Consider the following 26,382-nt stretch of genomic DNA (forward strand, 5'->3'; position numbering starts at 1 on the left):
ATAATTATATCAAAACTCTTCTCAAAGTACATGCTACTTCTTCCCTGGAGATGGGCTCTAGAGACAGGCTGCCTGTATTATCCTGATGACCTAGAGGGAGGATCTGGTGTGGTCTCCGTCATACAGATAGCATAGAGGTCATTTGGGTTCTTGGCTGCCTTCAGTCCTGGTTGTGGGAACATGGGGAAGCCCTTGGTCACACAGATAATACAGAAGCCACCTGGACTATTAGGTATCTCCAGTCCTGTTTATGGGAGCTTGGTAAAGCCTGGCCCTGCAGATAGCACAAGTCACCAGAGTACTAGCCATCTCCATTCCCAGCCTTCTGGGAGGAAAACCGGTTAATATATCTTTTCCCTTGAAAAGGCAACCCTGCGTGTTTATCATTCCTGGTTTCCCTGGTGCTTTCTGTGGGCACAAGGGCCTTGATGCTCCCAGCAACTATTGCTATGAAAAACACCATGACCAAAAGCATATTGTATACGTCTATATCATAGTCCATCACTGTAGGAAGTCAGGGAAGGAACTCAAACAGGGCAGGAACCTGGAGGCAGCAGACACAGAGGCCATGGAGGAGTGCTGCTTACAGGCTTGCTCACTGTGGCTTGCTCAGTCTGCTTTCTTATAGAACCCAGGACCACCTGCCCAGGGCACCATCTACAATGGGCTGGGCCCTCTTCCATCAGTTAATAAATACAGAAATGCCCTACAGGCCTGCCTATAGTCAGATCTTATGGAGGCATTTTCTCAATTGAGGTTCCCTCCTCTCTGATGATCCTAGCTAGTATCAAGTACTAGCCAGTACACACAGTCTATTTCCCATTAGTAAAAACTATATATCCATTGCAAAAAACGTAAACAACTTAAGACACCGTATAGAAACGACAGACACCTGGAATCCCATCCCTTAGGCCTTCTTTGGAGACACATCTCTGCGTGTATAGAAGTATGCATGTCATTTATATAATTAGGGTCATGAAACATAACCTATTCCTCTTTTGTTGACCAGTGTTGAGCTGCAACATAAATGACAGCCACATTGCAGTCCACGTAGAAATAGGTCACAACCACGGTGAGTCAGCTGCAGATGGATGTTTCTGGCATTTTATGGTGATAAAGAACCATGTGATGAACATCTTAGTTCTATGTAGGTAGTCCCACCCTTAGGAGGAATCCCCGCAGGGAGCTGTATCTCACATACCAATAGAACACTTCTACATATTTCTATACCTGTTTTGTGACAGACCATGCGACATAGTCTACTCACTCCAGGCCAAAGTGATGACGACACCAGAGACAAACTTGGTGACCACTGAGTTTTTATTGGGGTTATTAGTAAGAATATGGATGAGGGGTCACTTTAACAGGAGCGGGGATGACTCAAAGGTAACTGCTTCACTCAAAAGCCTACCGGATACAGGTGACAACTTACAAAAGCTGTGTCCTAAAGCTCTGTGCTCAGCTTGCAGGCAGCTGGACAGAACGGAGACTCTCCTCTCTGCTACAGAGGGTGATCAGTCTCCTGCCCTGGAAGTTACCCACATCTATAACCCCGGGGAGGGAGTCCTGCTAAATCATGCAAGTTTCAGCTTTCCCAGACATGCGTCCCTGAGTGTCATGGGCACCCCAGCCCTCCCTCCTGGAGGGAGTATTGAGTTCGGAGGAAACTACCACACAACAGTGCCACCCCTGCAATCGGGAATATAATCAACTTTCTTTTCCAAAACTAGAGCAGAAGTTTAGAAAATCAAATGTTGGGGGTGGTGGTGGTGAGAGATTTAAAAAGAAGGGAAGTCCCAGGGAAGCAGAGGTACCTCTTCAGGAAGGTTACCTGTTACCTCATCTGGCTTCATGGATACCTGTTGTCTCCCCTCTGAGTAGCTGAGACCTGGGCATCTTGCCTAGACTGGGGGTGGGGAAAACGGGGGCTCTGAGGAGGCGTCAGAACCTGTTGCTTCAGGCCTTAGTAGAGGTCTGGAGGTTAGCAACACTGATGGGATGTGTACAGACAGGCTTCGGGATGCTAGATGCCATGGCCACTGGCCAGACTGGACTTGAGTTTTAGCCTGCTAATAAGAATAGCATTTCTCGGCATCAGTGTATATCTGTGGTGCACTAGTCACATACTATCTCACTGAATTCAGCCACACTATGAGGTAGGGACTACCAACACCTCCATTTAACAGATTGGGAAGCTGAGGTATGCAGGAGTCAGCATGCTAACTAGGGTCTTAATCAGCACAACACTTCAGGCTCTCCACTGCAGCTAAAAGCCAGGTACTATTTCTTCCTCTGCTGGCACAACCAATTTATGTAAGACTCTTTTGAAGTGTTCTGGTGATTGGGCTTTACCAATGTCAGGTAGGAGATTTGGAAGTGCAGCCCTGGGGTCTTACAGGGGAGAGTGCTGTAGCCACAGAGAGAACATTCCTATCTGTTACAGGGCTGAAGGAACATGGGTGGGAGAGCAAGGTGGAGACTGTGGGTGAGGTCAGGGGCTGGCTGCAGTGATGGAAGGGGCCTGGGCAAGCCTGGGCCAGGGGGTGTGTGGAGTGTTTGAGGATCTCCCTGGTCTGAGAACTGTCATTGCTGGTTCAGCCCAGAAGCTTCAACACAAGGAAACCAAGTGCAAGATTGAAAAAGGATTGTTTGAAAGGCCCAGATAGCCACCCCAACTCGTTCTAAGAACTGGAACAACCCTCACTCCATGGAGATCTGTAAACTGTGGTTCCCAGTACCCATTGTCTCTTCTTGCAGAGTGGAGGAAAGAGGAGCAGGGAAGGAACATTAGAACTCCGTCTAATCCTCAGGATGGCTCTGGGAACTGCAAATTGTGATTCCCACTTTCTAGTTGGGATTGATGTGCAGACAAATTCAGCAGCTCAGGCACAATCACAGAGCTAGTGGAGGAGAGACTAGTGGCCAGGCCATCCAGAGAGTCTCTTCTGTCCCCACTGGGCAACAGCATAAGCCAGGTAGGGCTTGTCCTGAAAAAGCAGAGAAGGAAGCAGGTGGCAGTGCTGTTGACCTTGCAGAAGGCTGAGGCTGCCTGAATGTTGGCAGTGACTCATCATTGACTGGGGACTGCAAGGAGCCAATGGGTCCTGTGACCTTGGGGGCCTGCCTGTCCTTCACCCCATGTCTCTGTCTGGGCAGGAGGAGCTGAGGGCTAAAGAGGGAACGCTGTATTGCCTTGGTATCTTGTATATGGCTCCTTTGTGAAAGGAATTCTCCTCAATTCAACACATCTAATCCAGAAAAATGAGGCACTGGGGTTTCACGATTACACAGCAGAATGCAAGTAAGCCTTGTGTGTGTGTGTGAACACTTTGCATATTTGTATTTGAGAACTGGGGTAGGGCACAAACTAACTTTGGCAGCCGTGGGGATTAAGACGTCATTTGGCAGCTTCTGCATTTTGGGGAAACTGTCTCCTAGCATATAGTTCCCACTGCTGGTTTTCCCTCCTCTAGGTTCAATTAGTAGATGGAATGCTATTGCTGCACACAGGTTGTCATGGCATCTGAGCCTGACTATTGTTTGAGATGGTAACCTGTGGGTCAAAGCTAAGAGAAGGGCCACTGCTCTTGGGGTAAGTAGGTGGCCCCAGCCTCAGTCCAGCCCTCCATGGCCCCTGGACTTCCAGTCCACTGCTCGTCTCTGGAGCTGGTGTCCATGGGAACCTCCATCTCTTTGGACTTAAGTGTCCGTTTTCCAGTATGACCTGGGGTCTGTATCAGGGTTGATCTGTACTTTCTGCCAAAAGGCCTGACTCCCAGAACCTCAGAATGGGGCCCTCTGTGGAAACAGGGCCATTGTAGATATAATTAGTCAAGATGAGATCCTCCTGGAGTAGGGTGGGTATCAAGGACCAGCAAAGTCCAGCAGCAAGTGGGCCCCTGATTCAGTCTGACCAAGATTCTTTTAAAGAAGACAGAAACACAAGGAGACAGTCCTGAGAAGATGCAGTTTGGAGGTGTTCAGATACCAGCCACCAAATGTGTGACTGTCTCTGAAACTCTAGACGCTTAGAAAAGGCCAGAAAGATTCAGGCTGTTCAGACTTCAGAGGGAACAAGCCCCTGTGAACTATTGAGGGGTCCCATCAATTCCTGTTTTAGGTGGTGGTGAGCAGCAGGCAGAGATAAGAGAAGACTGTGAGTTCAGGCTCTTCCTTCTACTGCCTGGGTTCCAGGAATGGCACTCAAGTCCTCAAGCGAGTGCCTTCTGCCCACCAAGCCATCTCTCTATCCATGAGGATTACCCTTTTATAGATGGTAATACTAATGTCAAGAAATTCCAGAAATGGCTCAGCAGTTAAGAGCATTGTCTGCTCTTCCAGAGGACCAATTCTCAGAGGTTCAATTCCCAGCACCCATATGGCTGTTCACAACTAACTGTAACTCCAGTTCCAGGAGGTCTGACACCCTCACACCCATGTACATAAAATAAAGTTAAATAATTTTCAAAAAGTTAAAAAAAAAAGAAATGCCAGAAATGCCAAACATCTATGTTTATTGCTGCTCTGCTCACAGTAGCCAGGTAATGGGATGGACCCAGATGCTCATCAACAGATGGCGGGGCTTATCTGCACACAAGGGAGTGCAGCTTTAAGGAAGAACAAAATGATGCCATTTATAAGGAAATGAGTGGAAGCTGGGCAATGGCAGTGCATGCCTTTAGTCCCAGCACTTGGGAGGCAGAGGCAGGTGGATCTCTGAGTTCTGACTTCGAGGCCAGCCTGGTCTACAGAGTGAGTTTCAGGACCGCCAGGACTACACTGAGAAACCCTGTCTGGAAAAACAAATAAAAAGATGGAACTGGAAATCGTGCTGAGTGAAGAAAGTCTAAACAAATACCATGTTTTCTCTCACGGTGGAATCTAGATCACATAGAGAGGGATGGGGAGGAAAGAAGTGAGATTGTCTAGAGGGGCCAAGAAGACAGAACATGGTGTGCATGTATGAAAATGCTACAATTAAACCAAGTGTGTACAATCAATATAGATTAATTAAAATGCCAAGAAACTCTGGCCAGGCCTTGGGAATGTTGCTCCCCTAATCTTTTGTTGCCTCTTGGTGGTGAGCTCTTTGTCCTAGCTATTCAGTGATGGCAGGCCCCTGTCCCTCCATTCCCTGTAATGAGGGCATCTGAGCTGGCTGCAGTGTCTCCTTTCTTTCCATGTCTTGTAGGCTCCTTTGTGCTAAGCCTGCCTTGGCTCCCCTAGCTCACAGGTCTGAACAGCTTCCTAGATCTGTGCGGAGAGGGGCCTGGCTTTCAGCTATTTTGTGAATTATTTCCTGTGTGTGTCCTCACTGCTCCCTGGTTCCTGAGAGTTATGTCTTTTTGTTTATCTGCTTCAAGACAAGGTTTCTCTGTGGAGCCCTGGCTATCCTAGAACTTGCTCTGTTTACCAGGCTGGCCTCAAATTCATAACTCAGAGATCTATCTGCCTCTGCCTCCCAAGTGCTGGAATCATAGGTGTGTGCCACCGCATCTGGCTGAGAGTCCTATCTTACTTTTACTTCTAGCACAGAGTATGTGTCAGTCCAGGCCTTGCACATGAGGGCTTCAACAGAGATGGTGGCATCTACATGGCCCAGTTCCACCCAGGATGCGTCTTCCCGTGTCCAAACTGAACACCTGATAAAGGTTGTAGAATATAATAGGACACCAAAGCCAGGGACTGGGTAGCAGTGATGAGCTGCCTTGAGAGGAGGTCTGTGGAATTGGCCCCAGGTGTCCCCTGGGACATGGTCCAGGTTTGGGGACATGGAACATTGCCCTACTCAAGACACACCCCAGCCCTGCAGGACACTGTTTCTGTGTGTGCTGGTGGCACAGGGACTCCGATGTTATCAGTGCTGGTCTGGAAACCCTGGGCTTGGCATTTCCAGGGACTGGGAAGTATGAAGATGTATTTCAGGCTACAGTCATGACTACAAAGTCTTAACTGGAGAAAGTCATTATCGGTCATGTGCATTTCTTGTTTTTTCTTTTGTTGCTGTCTTGTTTTGTTGTGATGGTGTCTTCCATGTGACTCTGGTTGGTCTGGAACTCGCTATGTGGACCAGGTTGGCCTTGAACTCTGCTCTCTGAGTGATAGGATTAAAGGTGTATGCCACCACACACTTTTTTAAAATTCCAAATCTGCTCTTGGAGTCTTCCCTTCCCATCTTGCCTAGTTGAGTGTAAAAACTATAAAAAGACCTTTCTGAGGTTCTTTTTTGGGGGGGTGTCAAAGAGAGGAAGGAGTGAGAGAGAGCAATGGAAGTCAAAAGACCAACACAGGTGCATAGTCAGGAGGAATGTGCCAACTATGCGAGGCTCTGAGGCACTGCAAGGGGAAGAGAGGAAACCTTGAGCTCTCCCGAGAGGCCTTCCCCCTGTGGAGGTGGTGGCTCTCGCCTGCCTTGGAGCTGGCAGAGCTTCTAGCCCACCCTCCTCTTTATGTTCCCACTTTTTTGTTCTGAACCCTAAACAGTCCCATCTTCATGGGTTCTGCCCTCCATGTTACATTATCAGAAAGTCCTGGCATTTCTGGATGCTGTGGGTGAACTTGGCCCACATGGCCTTCTGTGCCCCTTATCCACTGAGGGTGAGCGATCTCCAGTGAGCTGTGTGTCAGCCACTAGAGCCCCGTGACACCTGTGGGACCCTAAAGGTACATGGTATTACCTTAGAGGACTGACCTTACCCGTTATAACTTCTGTTGTGTTTGTTTCTTGTCTGTTTTGCTTCCCCCCACCCTTGACAAAAAGCCCAGGTCATTTGGGAAGATTGAACTTTAAATGAGAAAAATGCCTCCATCAGATTGGCCAGTGGACAAGTCTGTGGGGCTAATTTCTTGACTGATAATTGATGTGGGAGAGCCTAGTCCATTATGGGTGGTGCTACCTCAGGGGTGTGGTCCTGGGTGGTATAAGAAAGCAAGCTGAGTAAGCCATGGAGAGTGTCTTAGTGTTCTATTGCTGTGAAGAGACCCCATGACCAAGACAACTCTTGTAAAGGAAAGCATTTAACTGGGCATTTGCTTACAGTTTCAGAGGGTTAGTCCATTATCATCCTGGCAGAAAGTATGGCACAGGCTTTACATCTTGATCCACAAACAGCAGGCAGAGAGAGGGACTGAGTATGGGCTTTTGAAACCTCAAAGACCACTCCCAGTGACACACCTCCTCCAACAAGTTCACCAGCTGGGGACCAAACATGCAACTTTGTGAGTCTACAGGGGCCATTCTCATTCATACTTGCAGACAGCAAGCTGGTAGGCAGCGCTCCTCCTTGGCTTCTGCTTCAGCTCCTGCCTCCAGGTTCCTGCTCTGACTTTAAGCTGTAAACCAAAATAAACTCTTTTCCTCCCCAAGTTGCTTTTGGTGTTGGTGTTTAATACATCAGTAGAAAACAAACAAGGAAGACTCAAGGCAAGAGCTCAGGGCTAAAGAAGGGGCTTCTGGGAGCTTTATCTCATGGCCTGGAGGATATGAGCATGGCCCTTAACTGCCACCCCAGAAAGATGGATGGGGAGTTAGACCACAGAGGAAGGAGGATGGAGAGTTCTGGAATCTCTGTGTCCCTGTGTTTGTCAGGGTCCTTGAACGAGGACTGGTGTCTGGAAGGACTGGTGTTTGGAAAGACTTAAGGGGGCGTCTGGGAATCACATTCTGGAACTTCTCAGCAGAGAGAAGAAACCCGCTGCCTCAGGACCCCAAGATAGGTTATGCCGCTTGGCAGCTTAGAGAAAAAAAAGACCAAATGTGACAAATTTTGAAGTTTGTTAGCTGGAAGGGCTTCTCAAGGTGCCTGAGCCATTGTCAACCAAAAGTGGTCTTCTAACTTCCAGATTAGCATGCAAGCCCAGGCGTTGAGGTCCCTGCCACAAACCCCAGCTGCTCTGGCTCACCTCAGGCACAGTCAGGGAAGCCAGGACATGGAAGGCTATGCTCTGACTGAGTGGTGGCACCTCCAGGACAAGGGACCACAGCTGACCCAGCAGCCACCTGTGGGAGCCATGCTGCCTGCTGTCCACTGGCATTCATTTCTTTCGTTTCTCACCCTTCCTTCCCCAGTCCCTCCCCTACTGTCCTTCTTCCCTCCTATCCCGTGACTGAATCTTTTTGCCTCCTGGCCCCTGACTTCCCTTCCCTTTTGCCAAGGAGGCTCCAGACGAAGACCCTGAGAAACAGCAGCCTATGCTCTGCCACTCATGATCTGTGTCCAGGTGCCTCACTTTCAGCCTCTTGGAGTTCACTGGATTTAAGGAAGTCCTTAGGTGGAAATCTAAAGGTTCTTTTCACTTCTGGACATTAAGTCTCCACTTCTACAGCAAAGAACCACCTCTGGAGTGTGCTTTTTCTCCCAGTTTGGGATGTCATCAGCAGACTATCCTAATGGGCTTAAGTGAACCACCCCAGCACTGCTGGAGAGAGATGCTTGCGATGATTCTGCCTTTGGAAGGCTCTTAATTCTTCCCAACATGCCTTCTTACACCTGTGTAAACTCTTTACATCAAGGCTGAGTGATAAACTTATGTTTTATATACTGGCAAAATGAGGCCTTCCCTAGGACATGTGGCCTCTGGTTAGCAATATGAATTTTGTAGAATGGGCACCAATATATAGCCAGATGGTCTGACTGAGGAAATCACTGACGACTCAAGGTCACACCAGATAATGAACGTGGAAGCAGTTTGCACAGGTGTGAAGTGCTTGCTGCCACTCTTCACTGTGGCACAGAGCTCAGGTATCACCCTTACACAGAGCCCTGTCCCCTGCTTCTGTTATACTGCTCTTCCCATCAGACCTGAGTGCAGCCTCTAGTTCTCCTGGGTGGAGGGTAACTCCCATGTACTGATGTCTACCTGACCCCAGTCCCTTTGGTTCTCTCCTCTAGACTGTAAATTCACCTGCCACCCAGAATGCCGCAGCCTGATCCAGCTGGACTGCAGACAGAAGGAGGGCCCTGCCCTGGATAGACACTCTCCAGAAAGCACCCTTACCCCGACCTTCAACCAGGTAAGCAGGAGAGCCCACAGGCCAGGCTGGAGAGCCAGCCCAGTGGGTGGCATGATTCCATATATACAGGCTGTTCTCTGTCCAGACAGAGCCTCAGAGACACCCTTCCATGGGGGTCTGGGGAAAGAGATGGGGAGAAGTCTGCCCTACAGCTTTCTCCATACAGTCTGTTTGGCCCAGGGCTCTAATCCAGGTATGAGTACAGGTCGGAGCAAGGGGAGTGCTAGAGAACTTTCTAGAAGGTCTGATTGGCCCTGATGGGTCTGAAGTTCCACACATCATCTTGCCTTTAGATCATAGATCCTTCCAGACTTCTCAGACCAACCTTCAAAGGGGCAGGGCAAGTGCTCTTTCTTTGCCTGATGTAATGAGAGTGTGCTGTCCTCCGTGGCTTATGACTCTGAGTTTTGCAAAGCACATGAACATCAGTGCATTGGAACTGTAATATTTATTTAGGATTCGGGGTGCAGACAGAAGACAGTGTGTCTTGATTATTGTGTTAAACATTTATGGATTATCTAATATGTACCACGTGCTATTAAGGGTAGGTATAATAAATGTTAACATCAAAGGGTCCACAGAGAGCTTACTTTCTGGTTGGGGATTGTAATAGACCTGACTGGTGTATGCCGGGACATGTGTGTAGTATCAGCCTGGTGTTTGGGGTACACAGTGTAATTGTTTCTGCTAAGAGAAAAATAAATCAAGGAAGGCTTCCCCAAGGAGGTGACATTTGACATGGGTCTTTTCCTGCAGGTTGAAGAGGTAAAGTGTGTCCTAGGATATTACCCATTTATTACTGTAACAAGGTTTTAAGTGTCCAGCATACCCCAGGCCCAGGAACATGGGGGAACTTAGTGATACAGTTACGAAAAATGGCTCTTTCCTGTCCTGTGCTTACAGCAAGGTAAGGAAGGGACAAACTCCGACCCTAAAGAGGGAAAAACACCCAGGCATTATGGAGGAGTCATGAGAAGCCCTAGGTCCCCACAGCCTCCATGCATATGCACCATGGGTTCAAATGCCTGGCATGCACGCCTTGCGTGTTCCCACTTCCCCTGCTGTCTCTATGTCTTCACCCATGGAAAAGCATTGTTAGAGAGCAAGTGTGATGTGTACTTTTACAAGGATAATATCAAACTGGTCCTAAATTGTTCATTGAAAATTTTGACACCCCCTCTTCAGTCTTTGGAATCATGGCTGCTCTAGAGTAGCCTGCAACCAGGTCTCTGGGCACAGCCTGACCCACACATGACTCAGGAAGCCCTGATGAGCGATGTTTCTGTCTTGTGTTTTTTCTGGTGCTGGCGGCAGAACCTGAAGCCTGCTAGGCCAGTGCTTTGAGTGAGCTCCACCCTAGGCAGCCAGTTACTGAACATGCTCTTTAAAGATTGGCGGGTCAGATAGCACACATCCTAAAGTCATATTTAAATATCTGTTTTGTCCAGTTTCCCTTTCTCTGTGGGGACTGGTTGGTCTCTTTTTGCTCCCAATCCTACCTACACACCCGATCCTAGAGCCCCACCCCCCCACTACTGACTGGATCTGCTTCTTGGGGTCTCTCCATGCCTCCCTCTAGAACAGCAGGCTGCAGAAGAAAGTGATTTGTCCCCTCCCCCAAGACATCTGGCCATATCTAGAGTTGGTTTGGGTTGTCGGCTGGGTGGGTGCTCCTGGGACCCAGTGCATAGAGGCCAGGGGTTCTGCTAAGCACTCTGCATATTGCAGTATGCCCCACAGCTGGTCCCAAATGTCAGCTGCGCTGAGGTGGTAAAGCCTCTAGGCTGTGGGCCAACTCCCAGGGCTGTGGAAAGAGGCTGGGAAGGGCACGGGTTTGTCTCACACAGTCTCTTTCTTAGAATGATGGCCAGGAGGGGTGCTTTCCAGCAGTACATCAGACAACAGAGCTCTGTTCTCCTTGCCTCCTCGAAAGAAGAGGCATCCTAGAGCCCTCTGGCTAACTGAATCAGAGCTGTCTGTCACAGAAACAGGCCTGCAATATCACAGAGCTGTAAGAAACCCAGACGGTGCTAGTGGCCCCAGGCAGCAAACAGCTTCTGTGGGTCCAGGTTACTGGAGTGACCTGGCATGTGCCTTGGACAGGCTTGACCCTAGTAGCCTCCAGTAGAGTACCCCATCAAAGAGGGGAAAGCCAGGCCCTGATCCGGGTGTCTGCCCCACCCCCACCCCACACTCACACCAAGAATTCTGTTCATGCTGATTTCTGACTTGGCTTGGAATCTGTTACATATGAAGATGGCATGGCTTCCCTTCCTTCACCCGGCTGTTGTTGCCTGGCTAAACTAACCTCTTGCCATCTTCCTGGGGATTTATTGAGGCAGAGGTCTGGACCTGAGGTGAGGGCCCATGTCTATTGTGAGGTCTCATCCTGGTGACACTCTCCTTTTTGCTGTTTAAGGGAAAGAAGAGCATAGATTTTCAACAGCTGACAGAAGCAGTCTTATATGAATGTTCATGCATCCTCTTTGTACAAGCATTTGTGCCTGTGTGTGTGTGTGGCACTGGGGAGGGAACCTGGAGCCTTGTGCACTCACCTGAGGCGTTCACCATCTACCGGTGAGCTGCAACCCCCAGCCCTTCATGCATTTTTCAAAATATGACTGAGATCATCCTAAAGGCCTTCACCTTGAAAACAATAATGGCCAATTTCTGGCTGTCTCAGCAGAGCAAGGAAGAAGGCAAATGTGGAAGGGGCAGGGTGGCTCAGAGCCTGGGCTGCAAACTGGGTCCCATCTCTGAGGCCATGAGTCTCTGTGTCCAGTCCCAACCCCCTTCCTACATCCCCACCCCCCGACACAGAAAGGCGATGATAGCTGACTGCTTTTGCTAGCCAGAAGACCAGTGGTTTCATCTCTTTCCTCAGCCATCCTGAAGCCTGATGCTTTCTCTTGGGCACCCTTCGTGGGTTCAGACATGCCTCCTGCAGGCCTACCCAGGTCCTGGCTTTAGCTTCAGCCTGTTTGCCAGAGAATGCCATGGTTGTTAGCTGAGGAGCAGGACAAATGGCTGAAACAGCTGTGGTTCTTTCATTTGGGGGCATCCTGAGGTGTTTTATATTTCCAGTGGCTTTAAAAGTGTTCTTACAAGCTGGGCATTGGTGGCACATGCCTTTAATCCCAGCACTGGGGAGGTAGAGGCAGGCAGATCTCTGTGAGTTTGAGGCCAGCCTGGTTTACAGAGTGAGTTCTAGGACAACCTCCAAAGCAATACAGAGAGAAACCCTGTCTCTGGGCGGGGTGGGGGGGGATGGAGGGGTGGGAGGTGGGGGGTGGGGGGGAGTGGTCTTATGATGTCACCCCAATGGCTTCCCAATGAAGGAGCCCAGCCTCCCGTTGCTTCTGTGAAAGCCCAGCTCAAGAGAAGATTCTGCGCTTGGCTACCCTCTGATTTTTATTCTACTGTGCTCTCCAGGATCAGACAGCTCTGGCCCTCTGGCTGTTGACACACTTTTCTTGAATGTGGAATATGCAGATTGTAAGAGATGAACCTAAGCAGCCCCCTGTCACTCAAAGCCCATTCCCCAGGGCCCATATTCTACCCAATGGACTTCAGAGTCTACTGCTAAGGCCAGCCCCTCCCATGGCAGTTCCTGGTGATCTCTCTCAGCATGACCATGCTTGGGATCATTCTAGCCTTATTCCAAATGACTTCTATTTCAGTTTCTTTTGTATACAAGCATTTTTAAAATGTATTTCTATTATTTGTGGGGGGGGCACATGCGCATCACAGGTACATATGTGGAGCCCAGAGATCAACTTTGGGTGTTGTTTTCAGCAGTCTACTTTGTTTTTTGAGACCTTCTTTCCCTGGAACCTGAAGCTCACTGATTACTCGAGGCTGGCAGGGCAGTGAGCTCCAGGGTTCCACATCCTCAGTGCTGTGATCACAAGCCTGTGCCATTGCACCAGCTTTTTACATGGTTTTGGAGATCAACCCTTTGGAGTGGGTGAAAGCCCACTCACCCATCTGACAATCAAAACCATGCCCCCATACGACCAGATGTCCTAAAAGAGGGGACAGATCACTTCCTTCTGAGACCTGCTGCTCTAGAGGAAGGTACAGAGAGAACCTGAGTAATGATCCAAGATGGAAGCCACAACTCAGGTCCTCATGTTCGCGCACCATTGTTGAGGGCATACATACCAACTGAGCCATCTCTCCACAAGCACATGGATTTATCTTATTGACCCTGATGTCTCAGTCATTGTGCCTCTGTGTAAGTGACCCTGTCTCCATTCAACCATCAGACAAAAGACTTTCAAAGCTCCAGAGTGGATGGACCTGGCCTTTCAACCCAGCAGGTCTGTTTTCTTCCTATCTACGTTCCCACCCCAAATGCTGACAGACACCCCCATCATCGTCGGTCCTCAGTTAAGCTCCACAGCAGCTGAGAACTGACTCCGTTTAGGGAGTTCTGGATCTCCTGACTCCTATAGCCTTGAACTACCCCCCACAGCACACTGTCTCCCTTTCCGAAATACCACTGTCTGTGTGTAACCTAGAACCACCACACGGGGGAGCCAGAGAGGTGAAGAAAGGCATCTGAAAGAACAAAGGCTATTTTTTGTTTTACTTGTTTTTTTAAGTTATTTTATGTTTTAGACTTTTCATACAATATATTTTGGTTATAGTCTTTGGCCTCCAAGCTTAACAAGTGCATGTACCACTTAAGGCCCTGGTTCCATTCCAAAGATTCCTAGTGGATTTGCTCATTTCAGCCGAGAGTTACATAGCGCTAGTGATGAGCCTAGGGCCTGTAGCATGCTAGACAAGGGCTCTGTCACTGAGCTATATGCCAAGCCCTTGATTTGATTGATTGTTCATGAGATAGGGTCTCGATATGGAGTCCCATTGACCTGGAACTCATAAGCCTCCTGCCTCAGCCTCCTCAGTCCTGGAATTCCCAGCTGCGGTATCTTACCCAGCTATACGTCCATCCCTGCTCTGAAGCTCCATTGTTGGTGTGTACAGTTTTAGGATTATTATAGCTTTATAATTGCCCCCCCCCCCGTATCACTGTGAAGTAGCTGTCTTTATCCCTGCTTAGAATGTCTTTATCCCTGCATAGAATGTTAGGAAACATTCTATGGACTGATATTAGCATAGTTACTGATTTTTTTTTTTTTTGAGGTGCTGGGAATTAAATTTAAGGCCTCACACATAGGAAGCAAAGTGCTTTACCACTGAGCTAATATTCCCAGCCTTGTACTTTGAATTGCCATAAGCTTACTATGTCTTTTTCCTTTATTTTTAGCTATTTACTTTTTGTGTGTGCGTGCTTGCATGTGTCTGTGAGGTTTGTGTGTGTGGCACGTGAGCTTGAGTGTCTGGATCCACACTCATGTATGGAGGCCAGAGCAGGGTGGTAGGCAGCGCCCTCTATCGCTCTCTACCTATTCCGTGAGAGACCTTGTCTCTCTCTGAACCTGAAGTTAGTTATATACGCTGGGGTGTCTGGCCAGGCAGTTCTCGGGATCCACTGTCTCCACCCTTTAATGCTGGCTGACAGGTATGCACATGCCTGGCTTTTTACGTTCATTCTGGGGATTCAGACTCCCTTCCTCATGCTTGCAGGGCAAGTGTCCTTACTCACTAAGCCCTCTGTTCAACATGTGTGCCTTTCTTCAGCCATGTATTGTTTAGCAATAGGGATGTGGTCTGAGAAAAGGGATTTGTTGGCTTGTAAAGGTCACGGGCTGTGCTGACACAAACTTTGATGATATAGTTTGCTACATTCCTGGCTTGTATGGCATGTGTGCCGATGCGTTCCTTCCTTCATCTCCCGTGTCTGAAAAAGTCGTTATTTCAGCTTTGTTTCTTAGCTCATCCCTGAGTTGGAAATTCTAAACTGGAAGGCTCTTTCTCTTTTGTGACTTTTGCAACCCCATGCTACTGTTTTCTCTTGTGTGGTTTCCAAGTGTAAATCTTCTGTTCCCTGTGTCCAGGGGCATCTGTATACGACACATTCTCCTTCCCATGCTGTGTGTACGGTTATTGTAACTTGATAATTTGAGAATGATGTGCCCTCTGTTTCTGTATGTATTTTGCTTGAGCTTCATTCACTTTCTTGGCTGTGTGGGCTATTGAGTTCATCAAAACTGGGGAAACTGTCGGCATTGTTTCTTCAGGTTTTTATGCCCTCGACTGCTTTTCTCTGGAGGATTCCACTTACGTACATATCATTTGACTTTTTGGATTTGCCCCACAGATTACCTCTTTGGTCTTTTAGTTTTGTCTGTTTTGTTTTGTTTTGTTTTGTTTATGTCTGTTTCCTTGGGGTGGCTGCCCCTGCCATGTCCTCAAGTTCACTAACAATGTCTAACTTCCATTAACTATAATCAGCATGTTTCCCATCCTAATCATTGCAAATTTCATTGCTAGAAGTAAGAATTGGTATTTTAGATATATTTCATGTTTCTACCTAACTTTAGTGGGTTTTTTTCTAATTCTAGCATTTAAGTTATAGATTTGTTTCAATTGATTCCATTTTCTCCTCGTTAAGGAGAAAATTCCCTGTTTATTTTTATTTCTAGTAATTTATTTTTGTTTTTTGAGACAGTTTCTCTGTCCTGGAACTTGCTTTGTAGACCAGGCTGGCCTTGAGGACATAGAGATCTACCTGCCTTTGCCTCCCAAGTGCTGGGATAAAAAGTGTCCAGCCATGTGTGCTACCATGCCTAGTAATTTTTAACTGAATGCTTGACATTTTAAATTTTGCTTTGTTGGGTGCTGATATTTTCATAGTCCTACACTTGACCTTAGCTAAATATGTTATTTTCATATTCCCATAAATATTTTTGAACTTTGCCCTGGTACTGTGGACACCTGAAAATAGCTTGACTCTTTTGACTCTAGCTTTAAAATTCGGTACATCATGCTGGGGGGATAGCCTGGTGAGTCAAGTGCTTATTGCACAAGCATGAGAATCTGAGTTTAAATTCTCAGAGGCCACAAAAAGATGGATATGGTAGTGTGATCCTGGAGCTCCCATGGTGAGATGAAGGATCTGCAGGAGTTGGTGGGCTAAGTAGCCCATGCAGCAGTGGACATCAGAGAGACCCTGTCTCAAAGAGACTGGTAGGTGAGGATGAGCACCTGAGCTTGGCCTCCACACATGTGTTGCTGTGGCATACACGCAGTCACACACACACACACACACACACACACACACACACACACACACACACACACGCACACGCTGCCTCAGCAATTGTCCCCTTGGTTTCTACGTGCATAATTTACCCTCAATTAAGGTTCCAACACCTTTCCCAGCTAAGGGACTTGGTCGTCTTTCCTGGGGAATTCCAGAAGTAGCCAGATGAGTCGTCTGTGCCAAAGAAAAGCCAATTCTCTCTACCCCACTCTGTCTGCGTTTGGCATACCCTGTGCTGTGGCTTCTTTGTCAATTCTTTACTAGTTCCAGAATCAAAAAGTGCTACTTAATGTGGTGATATATTATTTATGATTTATTAAAGGTTGTCTGAGGATTCAGAAAGCAAAGTTAGCCTCAAAATATAGATATTGAAGAATACAAGTTGTGGTCAGAGATAGGTTAATAACCGGTAGTTTATTAGGGGGAAATACTCACGCAAGGGAACCAGTGACCAGGTTTGCACTTGAGCAGGATGGACCCAGAAAATGCTTCCCACGTACCTGTGACCATGCCCAAGCATGACCCTGTAATTAGAGTCACTTCCTATACTGTAGAGATCAGGCAGTGGTGATACACACCTTTAATCCCAGCAGCCAGAAACTAGGAGGTGATGGTATACACCTTTAATCCTAGGACTCAGGATTACGAGATCTCTGTGAGTCCAAGGCCACCCAGATCTACACAAAATTGATCCATTCCTAAAGAGAAACAGCTTGTACAAAGACCTGGTATCACATGCCTTTAATCACAGCACTAGCGAGATATAAAAGATAGGAGCAGGGTCTTCAGTATTCAGTATCAGGCATTCATTCTCCAGCCACAATGAGGACAGGAAGACATTGAAGTCTCAGGATTCTCCAGCCACACTAAGGAGAGGTTACAGTCTGAGGTTTGGTGGAGCCAGGATCGCCTTTCAGTCTGAGGTAGAGTAAGAGCTAGTGACCAGTTGCTTTACTTTTCTGATCTTCAGTTTGAAGCTTGCACCCCAATATCTGTCTCTAGATCTTTTACTTATTGTGCAACAACTTAATCTGTCAACAATTCGCCTGCACCAGAGAACCTCCCTGCATGGGAGCGTCCCAAAGCTGATTTGTCAGGCACAGGGTGAGCTCATTTCTGCTGTGGCAGAGCCAGATACCCCCCAAACAGGGGGCAACAGGCCCAAGAGCCTGCCTCTAAAGGACAGAACTCCAGTTCTATTTCCCTAAAAGCTTGGGAGCCTTGGAGGCATTTCTCAGTGCTGCCCGTGAACAATGGACTTCTGAGGGGGCACGGCGTTCCTGAAGCTCTGAGGCTCATGGCAGCAGGACCTTCCTTTCTATGGCTGGTACCATGTGAGTTGTCATCTCACCGAAGGTCATCTAACCCCAGATGCTAGAAGATTAGCCTTGTACTGAGAGGCACCTGAGGGAGAAGGGCACTGAATAGAAACACCTATATTCTTTAGTGTCCCAAAAGGACAACAGAAAGCACAGACCCTAGACCTGACTCCAATCTGATCATGAGTTTTTTAGGGTGTCTGCTTCTTGGTGTGGGCAACGGAGTTAGTTCAACCCCATTCAGTGTTTATAGGTATCCAGACCCTGTCAGAACTGTTAGCCTGGCAGCCAAGCAAGAGAAGTGTGGTATGGGCTAGTGTCTCTGAGAAAGTGAATCTCTCATGAGCCTAACCTAAATGGTATACAGATGATTATCTTGTAAGACAGGAAGTCATCTATGGAAAAATTGAGCTCTCTGCTTTACACAGCCATGTCATCCTCAGAAATGCCACCCCAGAGGTAGTAGACAGTGGCCTTAAGATTCAACCTAAATAAACCATCTGGGAAAGGATGCTCTGAGGAAGGTGTGGGAGGTGTGGTCATCACTGGGAGACAGGAAGCAGAGGACAGAGGATTGCATGCGTGCCCGTGCGTGCGTGCGTGCGTGCGTGCGTGTGTGTGTGTGTGTGTGTGTGTGTGTGTGTGTGTCTTACAGAGATGTATGTATGTATGTACGTGGTGGCCAGAGGACAACCTCAAGGAGCATCCCTCAAGAATGCTATCTACCTTATTTCTGTTTGTGGGGGGTAGTATGTGTAGGTGTGTATGGGGGGAACACTCATGCATGTGTGTGCATGTGAAGGCCTAGGGTGGGCTACCTTGTTTCTGTGTGTTGGGGGTGGTATGTGTAGGTGTGTATGGGGGGGAACACTCATGCATGTGTATATGTGGATGCCTGGGGTGGGCATCAGATCTCTTCCTTGACCATTTGCTACCTTCATTTCTGAGACAGGAACTCTTACTGTTTCAGCTGGACTGGCTGGCTATAAAGCCCCAGGGATCATCCTGTTTCTGTCTCCCCAGCTCAGGAATCATAGGTGCATGGTATCACACTGGCTTTTCATATGGGTGTTGGGGATTGAACCTGGGACCTTGTGCTTGTGTGACAAGCCCTTTAATTGAGTGAGCTATCTCCCCAGCCCCAAGAAGAAGATTTTTAAACAGAGGAAATAATAAAAGTGAAACCATGAGGGGGAAGCGATGGTGCTGGGGAATGCAAGCCAAATTTTGCACAGCTGTAATGAGGGCACTTGGTTGGAACTACAAATAACTTGCTGGCCAGGCATGCAATGGAAGGGCCTTGAAGGACCTACTCTAGAGTTCGAACTATTATGTCATCAGTGGAAGGAAGACAGCAATGGTAAAGGGGGTTACTGGGTTTGAAGTCTAAGCCTCAGTTTATGCATCTTTAAAATGGTTTCCTGCAGGGCAACAAGGATTAAGAAATTACGGATTAAGGCAACAAGATGTGTGAGCGCTCATGACACATAGCTCATATCGCCCTCTCTAGATGCTACCATAAGAAGCAGGACTCATCTTTTATGTCCATCCTTTCTGTCCAAACTCAATTACCCAATTATGTAGAAATAGCTGTTAGATGAATGAATGGATGCACCAGGCATTGATGTCTTCACGGAAGGTTTTATGATGGAGGACTTACTATGGTTAGAGCTGAGTCTTAGGAGAGTAACTTTGACAATAAGGAGGTGGGAAGTGTGAAGGAGGAAGGGACAGTAACAATGGAAGCTCTTAGAAGGCTGTGCCATAATTTAGGGCCGAAGAACTGAGCAGTTGGAGAGTTGAGCATGAAATGATGAGCTCGGTTTCAGGCTTGGTAAGAGTGGGGCCACAGTGGTGAGCTGGTTGGTTCTCTGTCAGCTTGACACAAATTAGAGTCACCTGAGAAGAGGAAACCTCAACTGAGAAAATGCCTCCATCAGATTGGCCTGTAGATTAAGTCTGTGGGTCGTTTTCTTTAATAATGATTGCTATGGGGGCTCCCAGCCCACTGTGGGTGGTGCCACCCCTGGGCAGGTGGTCCTTGGTTTTATAAAAGGCTGAGCAAAGTGTTGAGGGCAAGCCATTAAGGTAGTGTTCCTCCGTGATCTATGCATTAGTTCCTGCTTCCAGGTTCTGTTCTGACTTCCCTCAGCAATGGACTGTAAGCTATAAGGCAAAACAAACCCTGTCCTCCCAAAGCTGCTTCTGACCATGGTGCTTTACCACAACAGAAGAAAGTCAACTAAGATAAGTGGGCAGGACTGCGTATGCAGAAGGTTGCTGCTCAGGAGAGAGAAATACAAGCAATGTGTCTGTCAAAGGGGATTGAAACCATCAGCATAGATGGGACACTAATGCCCTCCCCAACACACACTGGGGGAGAAGGGATGACTGAAGAAAAACAGTGGAAGGGGAAGACAGGAGTCCAGGCAGATGGGGAGAGTGGCTCTACCTTGTTCTATGAGGGGGTACAGTTTCAGGCAGTGCCATAATTATGACAGGAATCATGGGGCTAGCCCACAAGGATACAGAGTGTAGAGTTGGAGGACAGAGTCTGGAGTCAAACCCCACAGGGTTGATTCCTCTCCACCATTAACTGGCATGTGTGATGAAATGGCAAGTTATTAGACTACCTGATTCTCCTCCTCTTTGTAAAACAGATAATGACAGAGTTTCCTCGTGTACTTGTTGGAGGGATTAAGTGAAAATTAAGATGCACATTGAGTTGGTGCAATATTAGCCAATGTTCATTTCAAAATGTGTATCGGGGTGGGATAGCCCATCATCCCGGTTTCCAGCTTCTGCTGGTGGGTCTTAAATCTTCATCCCTGAGACCCCTCAACTGCACAATCTGAGGTCCACGGTCGTTCAAGACGCTTAATCAAGTGAAGTTAGGGGTAGGGCAAAACTTCCAGTTCCTGGAGCTGGAGAGATGGCTCAGAGGTTACTGGCTGCCCTTCCAGAAGAACTGGGTTTGATTCCCAGCACTCAAATGGCAGCTCACAGCTATCTCTAACTCCAGTTCCAAAGCATCTGCGGTGGTCATCTGGCCTCCGAGGGCACCAGGCACGCAGGTGGTACACAGACACATACAGGCAAACACACCAATCCCTGCCTCACGGTATCCCGGTTTTTCTAGAACATGCAGGACCCAGGCTGGATCTGACAAGGGCTCCTGCCTCCTGTCAGGATTCCATGTGAGAAAGGAGTAAAGATTAAAAGCAAGTCTGTCACCACCAGACACTAAGTCAGGGAAGTGGGCTGTTCACCACTCCACCAAGGCTTTCACAACCTGCACAGTGCAGTTAAGGACCTGTACAGCACACATTGGGTCCAGGCCCTGTTCCTGGCCCCATGGGCAAGACCAGGCAGTTCCCATGCTTTGTGGCTTACCCCTTAGAAGTTTAAAACCTGCCACCCAAGCTCCTCTACGCCCCCTCCCTTCCCAGGGCCAATTGATGTCACTATTGTTAATTATTCAATGTCATGGTTCCAACTAGATGCTCAAGACAGCCAGGCTCCCTCCCTTTGAGACTGTAGGGGTCAGTCAGGACTTTTCCCTGCAGAGGCTGCCCAGTTGCTCTGTTGGGTATGGTCTTTGCAGAGGCTACTTAGTCGCTCTATTGGGTATGATTTCTTTGCATCCCTCTGGACCCTGCCTGCCATCTCTGCTTTGCTGATCCTTACTCCTGGCTTCCTTTTGACTGCTGACCTCCTTCGGAGCCTAGATCCATTAATAGGTGTGGGTATATGTGAAAGATGATAGTGTAACCAGAATTCAAGAGACTGTGAAAGCAATGAGCTGTTATGGAACAAGTTACTTCCATCAGTTTTATTTTTCACCTGTAAAGTAGGCACAATACCTGCTCTCAAGATCACAGAGTGGCCTAGGTGAAGTATGGGTATCAAAGGTGCTCTGAAAAGCCCTATTCAGCATCAGCTTTCACAGTGTTTGGAATAGCATGGAGCAATTCTCTAAGCATTCAACATCCCCGAGGGAGCTTTCTTCCTCATCTCTGGCATCCCATGTGCTGTGCACAAGAAGGGACTTGTGCTCCTTCCTGGGAGGCTTGAGCCGGACACTGGAAAGGTTGTTATTAGCTATGCTTGAGATCACACATTTTGAATGCTGTACCACCATGGTGGCATTGCAGAGTGTTGTGGGTGACCCCAAGGACATAGCATGGTCACAGGGGCCTGTGTTTCCTGAGTGTTGGACAGAACCTGGAGGTTGACTTTATTAAAAACCATGAGGGTGTCTAGCTGGACAAAGAAGGTGGGATGTTCCAATGGTCGGTGGGTTACCAAGAGGCTCCTCTGAGCATTTGTCTCACCAGCATCAGACATGGAAGCTGATACCAGCCTCGTTGGCTTGAACCACTGTCTTGGGAAAACCTTCCTGACTCATGAAGATTGCTGTGGGCAGAGCCAGGCCCTATCTTCAGTCCCATCCCAGAGAGATCCCCCCCAACTCCTAGCAAATTCTCCTTAGTCCCCTCATCCCACCCCACCCCCTAGCCTGCTGTCTGCTTTTACTTACCTTCCTTCTAGGAAGGGAGAGCTACTAGTATTGAAGGTTCTGGGTTGAGGGCACCAGTTCAGGGGTGCTGTTATCTACTGGCTTCTCTTTGGGAGGATGGAACTGAACTAGGCTGCGACTTTAAAGCCCCTGAACACCAGCAGATTTGGCAAAGGAGGGGGAAGAAGGTTCCTCACAAAGTAACCATCTCTCAAAATGGAGTCTGCAGCTCCATGAGGAGGTGTGAGCGCCTAACCCTTTGCCATCCTGAGCTCACCAAGCACTGGACTATTGCAAATTGTGAGAACAGCCACAGAGCCTCCTCAGCCCCTCTCCAGGCCGCCCCCGGGGTCCACAGCCATCAGACTCTGTAAATGGGGTTGAGGCTTTCCTTCCGAAGCCACAGTGTCTGAGGACTGCATTCATTTCCTTTGCATTTAAAGATGGCAGAATGCCCACCCAACAGGCTCATCCTAGCTAATGGATGGTATGTCACAGTGACTTGGAGCAAAGACCCTAGGAAACGGAATTACTGGTCCCTGTTTAATGTCTAAGGGCCGACTGCATGCCATCCATCACACAGCACACATAGTTGTCGCTCTAACAACAGTAGCCCAAACTGCTGTCAGACCAACGAGGTCTGGAAGTGGCAGAAGGGGTTCATCCTCTGATGACTTGCAAGGATCCAGTGCCAGTGTTCCTTCTAGTCCGCCTAGTCACAGGAAACTAAGTATAGGAATGACTTGATTTGGCAAGGGGCCTCCTTCCCCAGACTGTCAGGAAAATGTGCAAATAACCTGGTGCTGTCTGCAGGCTCTTTGAAGGTGAAGTTCTAAAGATGGAAGGTTGGGTCTGCTCCACCCTGCAGCGCCTCGCTTGGGACTTGCAAGTGCTTATTAGACCCGGTGGTTTCCTCTGGCCTTTTCAAGTTAAAATGTTGCTTCTTCTCCAGGCAGGCCAGATAATGATTTCCATCTCCAGTTACTTCTCTAACCACTGACTGACCTAGCTCCTGGGAAGGGGCAAGAAGGGTAGGGTAGAGTGGGGTGGAGAGATGGAGTGGATGGGAAAGTAGTCAGGTTGTGGCGGGGTGCACTTTTACTCCAGAGCTGTCATCATAGCAAGTGAGAAAGCCTGCTTCCAGAAGGAGGTGGGAAGGGCAGAGGGAATTGTCCCCCTCTGGTTCATCCTGGCTGGTCCCTACCCCATCCCCACCCCCGCATCCCCACCAGGGGTCCTTGGCACTCAGCTGGGGGTGGGGTGGGTGAATGACAACCAGCAGGGTTTTGGGGAACCTTGCGAGAGGAAGTGGCTTTAGCACTGCAGAGAGCAGTACAGGAAAGGCGCTGGGAGAGGGAGGTGTAGGGAGGCTCGTCAGCACACGGGGCGGGGAGCCAAGCAGGCGGGCGGGCACAGCGCTCAGGACCGCAGATGCAGCTGCGGGAGAGAGAGGCGCACGGACCCGAGCCCCAGGCAGTGTCAGCACCCGGAGCTCCAGGGAAGGAAACGCGGGCTGCCTGGTCCGACCCTCCTGATAACCATTGCGTATTAGCACCAGCACCAGAGCACAGAACCCGAGGGGCCCCTCCCACAGACCGATGAGCTCTCAGACACGGGCGGGGCCCAATGACCGTGGACAGCAGCATGAGCAGTGGGTACTGCAGCCTGGACGAGGAACTGGAAGATTGCTTCTTTACTGCTAAGACCACCTTTTTCAGGAACGTTCAGAGCAAACAGCTTTCAAAGGTAAACCTGATGATTACAAGCGCCTTCAAGGGAGGAAATAAGCTCCGTGGTCTTCGAGGGAAACTGGCATCCTCTCTCCGCCAGGCAGAGCCATGTGCTAGCAGAGTGGCTTCGGGGGGCCTGCACTATTCTGGTTAGCCCTCCTCGCGGTATTTCCTACCCTTAGGCCTTTCAGAATGAATGGCTCTCTAGGATCTGGGGACCTCGCTGGTTCATGGATGACTGCATGCTCAGCGGTGTCTGGATGGGTAACTGAGCACCTTCTCCGTCTGGTTTCCCTCCTGATTTGAGTTTACAGCTTGTCGGTGAGAAAGAGATAAATACCCTCAGCAGAAAAATACAAGTTGAGACTTCCGTGATGTGTGTGGCTAGAAACCATTTTAAAACCTAGTCTAGCAACTTTGCAGAAGTCCAGAATGCTTTTAGAAACAGACTAGGCTGCCGTCATAGTACCGTTTTAGCTCCTCAGTAGGCTTGGGTAATCTAAAGGAGCTGTCTGTTTCTTAAACACGCTGGCCTTTGGATACCCAGCAAGCCTGGTCCTCTGGCTATACTCTCCTGGGTGCCACAGAGCCACACTAGCTGCCACATGTGTTGGCAGAGGCAAAGTGTGAAGTTTGTTGGGCTACTTAAGCAAACAGTCCCCCCACCCCGGACTGTAGAGAGGCTACCTCCCAGGGTGGGTTTGTAGACAGATGTGAAGGGTTAAGTTTCACAGGTGTATGGCAAGCTCATCATTAATCCAGTGGTCCTTCACCTATTAGAGTCACCCCCAAAATCTTCCCCAAACCCATCTTGGCACCTCTTTCGTGAATAGTTATCTTGCCTGCAAGCCCTGCTTTGGCCGAGTTCTGACTTTAGGCAAATACGCTGAGCCATTCCTTGATGAGATGACACCCCAGAACCCAAAGACAGCTTGTGATTTTATGTCAAAGAAAGCAACTAAAACAGACCCATAGAGCCAAGTACCTGATTTGGGGGGTTGGGGGACAGGGAGACAGTAGTTCCTTCTGTGGCTAGGTAGGCCTCAAGGCAGAAAAACATCATTGCAGAGGGGAAGTGTCCAACCCTCTCTTGGGGTTCTTGCTTCATTGTGATCCCCTCCCCCAGTCTGGAGCAGTGGCTCACAATTGTGACTACAAGCAGAATTGTGAGATATAGAAAATACTGACAGGGGCTGGGAACCTCGAAAAGCTTCCTTGTTCATTCTGATATGCAACTGATCTTTTATTGCTTTAGTAAGTTTTGTTGCTGCCTGGGAAGAAAATGGTTCCTGTTTTTTAAAACAAAGTTGAGCTGCTGCCTGGCTTCTCACTACCAGGCTGGTCCCAGAGGGTGAAGGTTTTGCATAACTGAGGTGAGAAAGGGGCATGGCAAAAACGTCTTTTACTTGGCCATTTGTTTCTAGTACTCTTGGGGAGAAATGGAAATATCCTTACAAGAAAATAGCTGGGATGGGACTAAGAAGGAGGGGAATGGCTTTCTCTCTCCATTCTTCCATCTCTCCCTGTGGAGATGGCTTGCTCCAAGCTCAGACATCTCTTCTCTCCATTTCCTCCCACCCCCACTTCCCAGCATTGTGCCACAAGTGACTGTCCTTTACTTTGTATCTTGAATCCATTACATCTTGGGTCCTTTGCGTGTTTCTTTAGCTTTTTGCTAGTGTCTATACTTGCAATAAAGACAGGTACCCCCTCTAAGAAACTCATTTTCTGGAAAACAAGATGCCAGACAGGACAATAAGGGGTAACTACTCCAGGGAAGGAAGGGAAGGTGCTGACCCAACTTAGCCTTGAACATTCAGGACTGTGGTCAGGGACAGAGAGCTTTTCTCAGCTGTAGTCTAGCCTTTGGCACCCAGATCACCCAGGGCTGGGGTGGAGTTGAGTGCCCTGGTTCTAACGTGGCCTCACTGGTTCTGCAGAGGTGTGTGGAACAAACTTCCAGCTCAGGGTGCGTCCTCCAAACAGTTACAATCTTTTTCTCATTGGTGTTTTATCCGGTTCTATTTTTGTTGTTGTTAGTAAGTTTCCCGGCTCTACCTTCTCTCTTGGAGTCACTCTGGAAAAAATTTCAAGTTGAACTGTCGTATCTTGACCCCATTGTGACCGATAAGCAAATCTTTCTGTCCTGCTCAAAGATAAATTGCATTTGAGCCCCTAAGAGAAATTTTTTTTCTTTCTCAAAGAGGAGTGTGTGTGTGTGTGTGTGTGTGTGTGTGTGTGTGTGTGTGTGTGTGTGTGTTTTCTTGTCACTCAGAGACTTGGGTACCCTTAGGAAAGGCCAAGATTCTTCTATAAATAGCCTTGTCAGAACAACCTGTGTCAGCTGCTCAGGGTGCCTGATCTCAAAGCAGTCCCTCAGGCCTCTCTCCAGCCCCCATTAATGGGAGACATGAGGGAGCTTTCCCTCTTTCTACAGAGGAGGCCTGGAGACAGCGAGGAACTGGGCCAGCCCTGGGCACACCTGCTCTTTCCTCTACAGAGATGGCGGCTTCCTGGGGCAATGTGTTATATTTGAATCAGGCTGGGGACCTTTTGAGTCATGCTAGTCAGTTTCAGAATGCTGAACTGGTATTCTCTGGGTATCTCCCCCTTGACTGTGCACAGTT

General features: G+C 48.5%; 1 protein-coding gene across 2 annotated transcripts in view; it reads left to right on the forward strand.

Moving 5' to 3' along the window:
- Positions 1–26,382, forward strand: part of Rassf5 (Ras association domain family member 5) — a 63,893-nt gene that overhangs the window by 19,380 nt on the left and 18,131 nt on the right. For both annotated transcript variants that reach the window (XM_027417703.2, XM_027417701.2), the window contains exon 2: positions 8,892–9,013. In XM_027417703.2, coding sequence (XP_027273504.1) covers positions 8,892–9,013 — 122 coding nt within the window. The remainder of the gene's footprint in view (positions 1–8,891; positions 9,014–26,382) is intronic.

This window comes from Cricetulus griseus, chromosome 5, assembly GCF_003668045.3.
Source record: "Cricetulus griseus strain 17A/GY chromosome 5, alternate assembly CriGri-PICRH-1.0, whole genome shotgun sequence".
Taxonomy (NCBI): domain Eukaryota; kingdom Metazoa; phylum Chordata; class Mammalia; order Rodentia; family Cricetidae; genus Cricetulus; species Cricetulus griseus.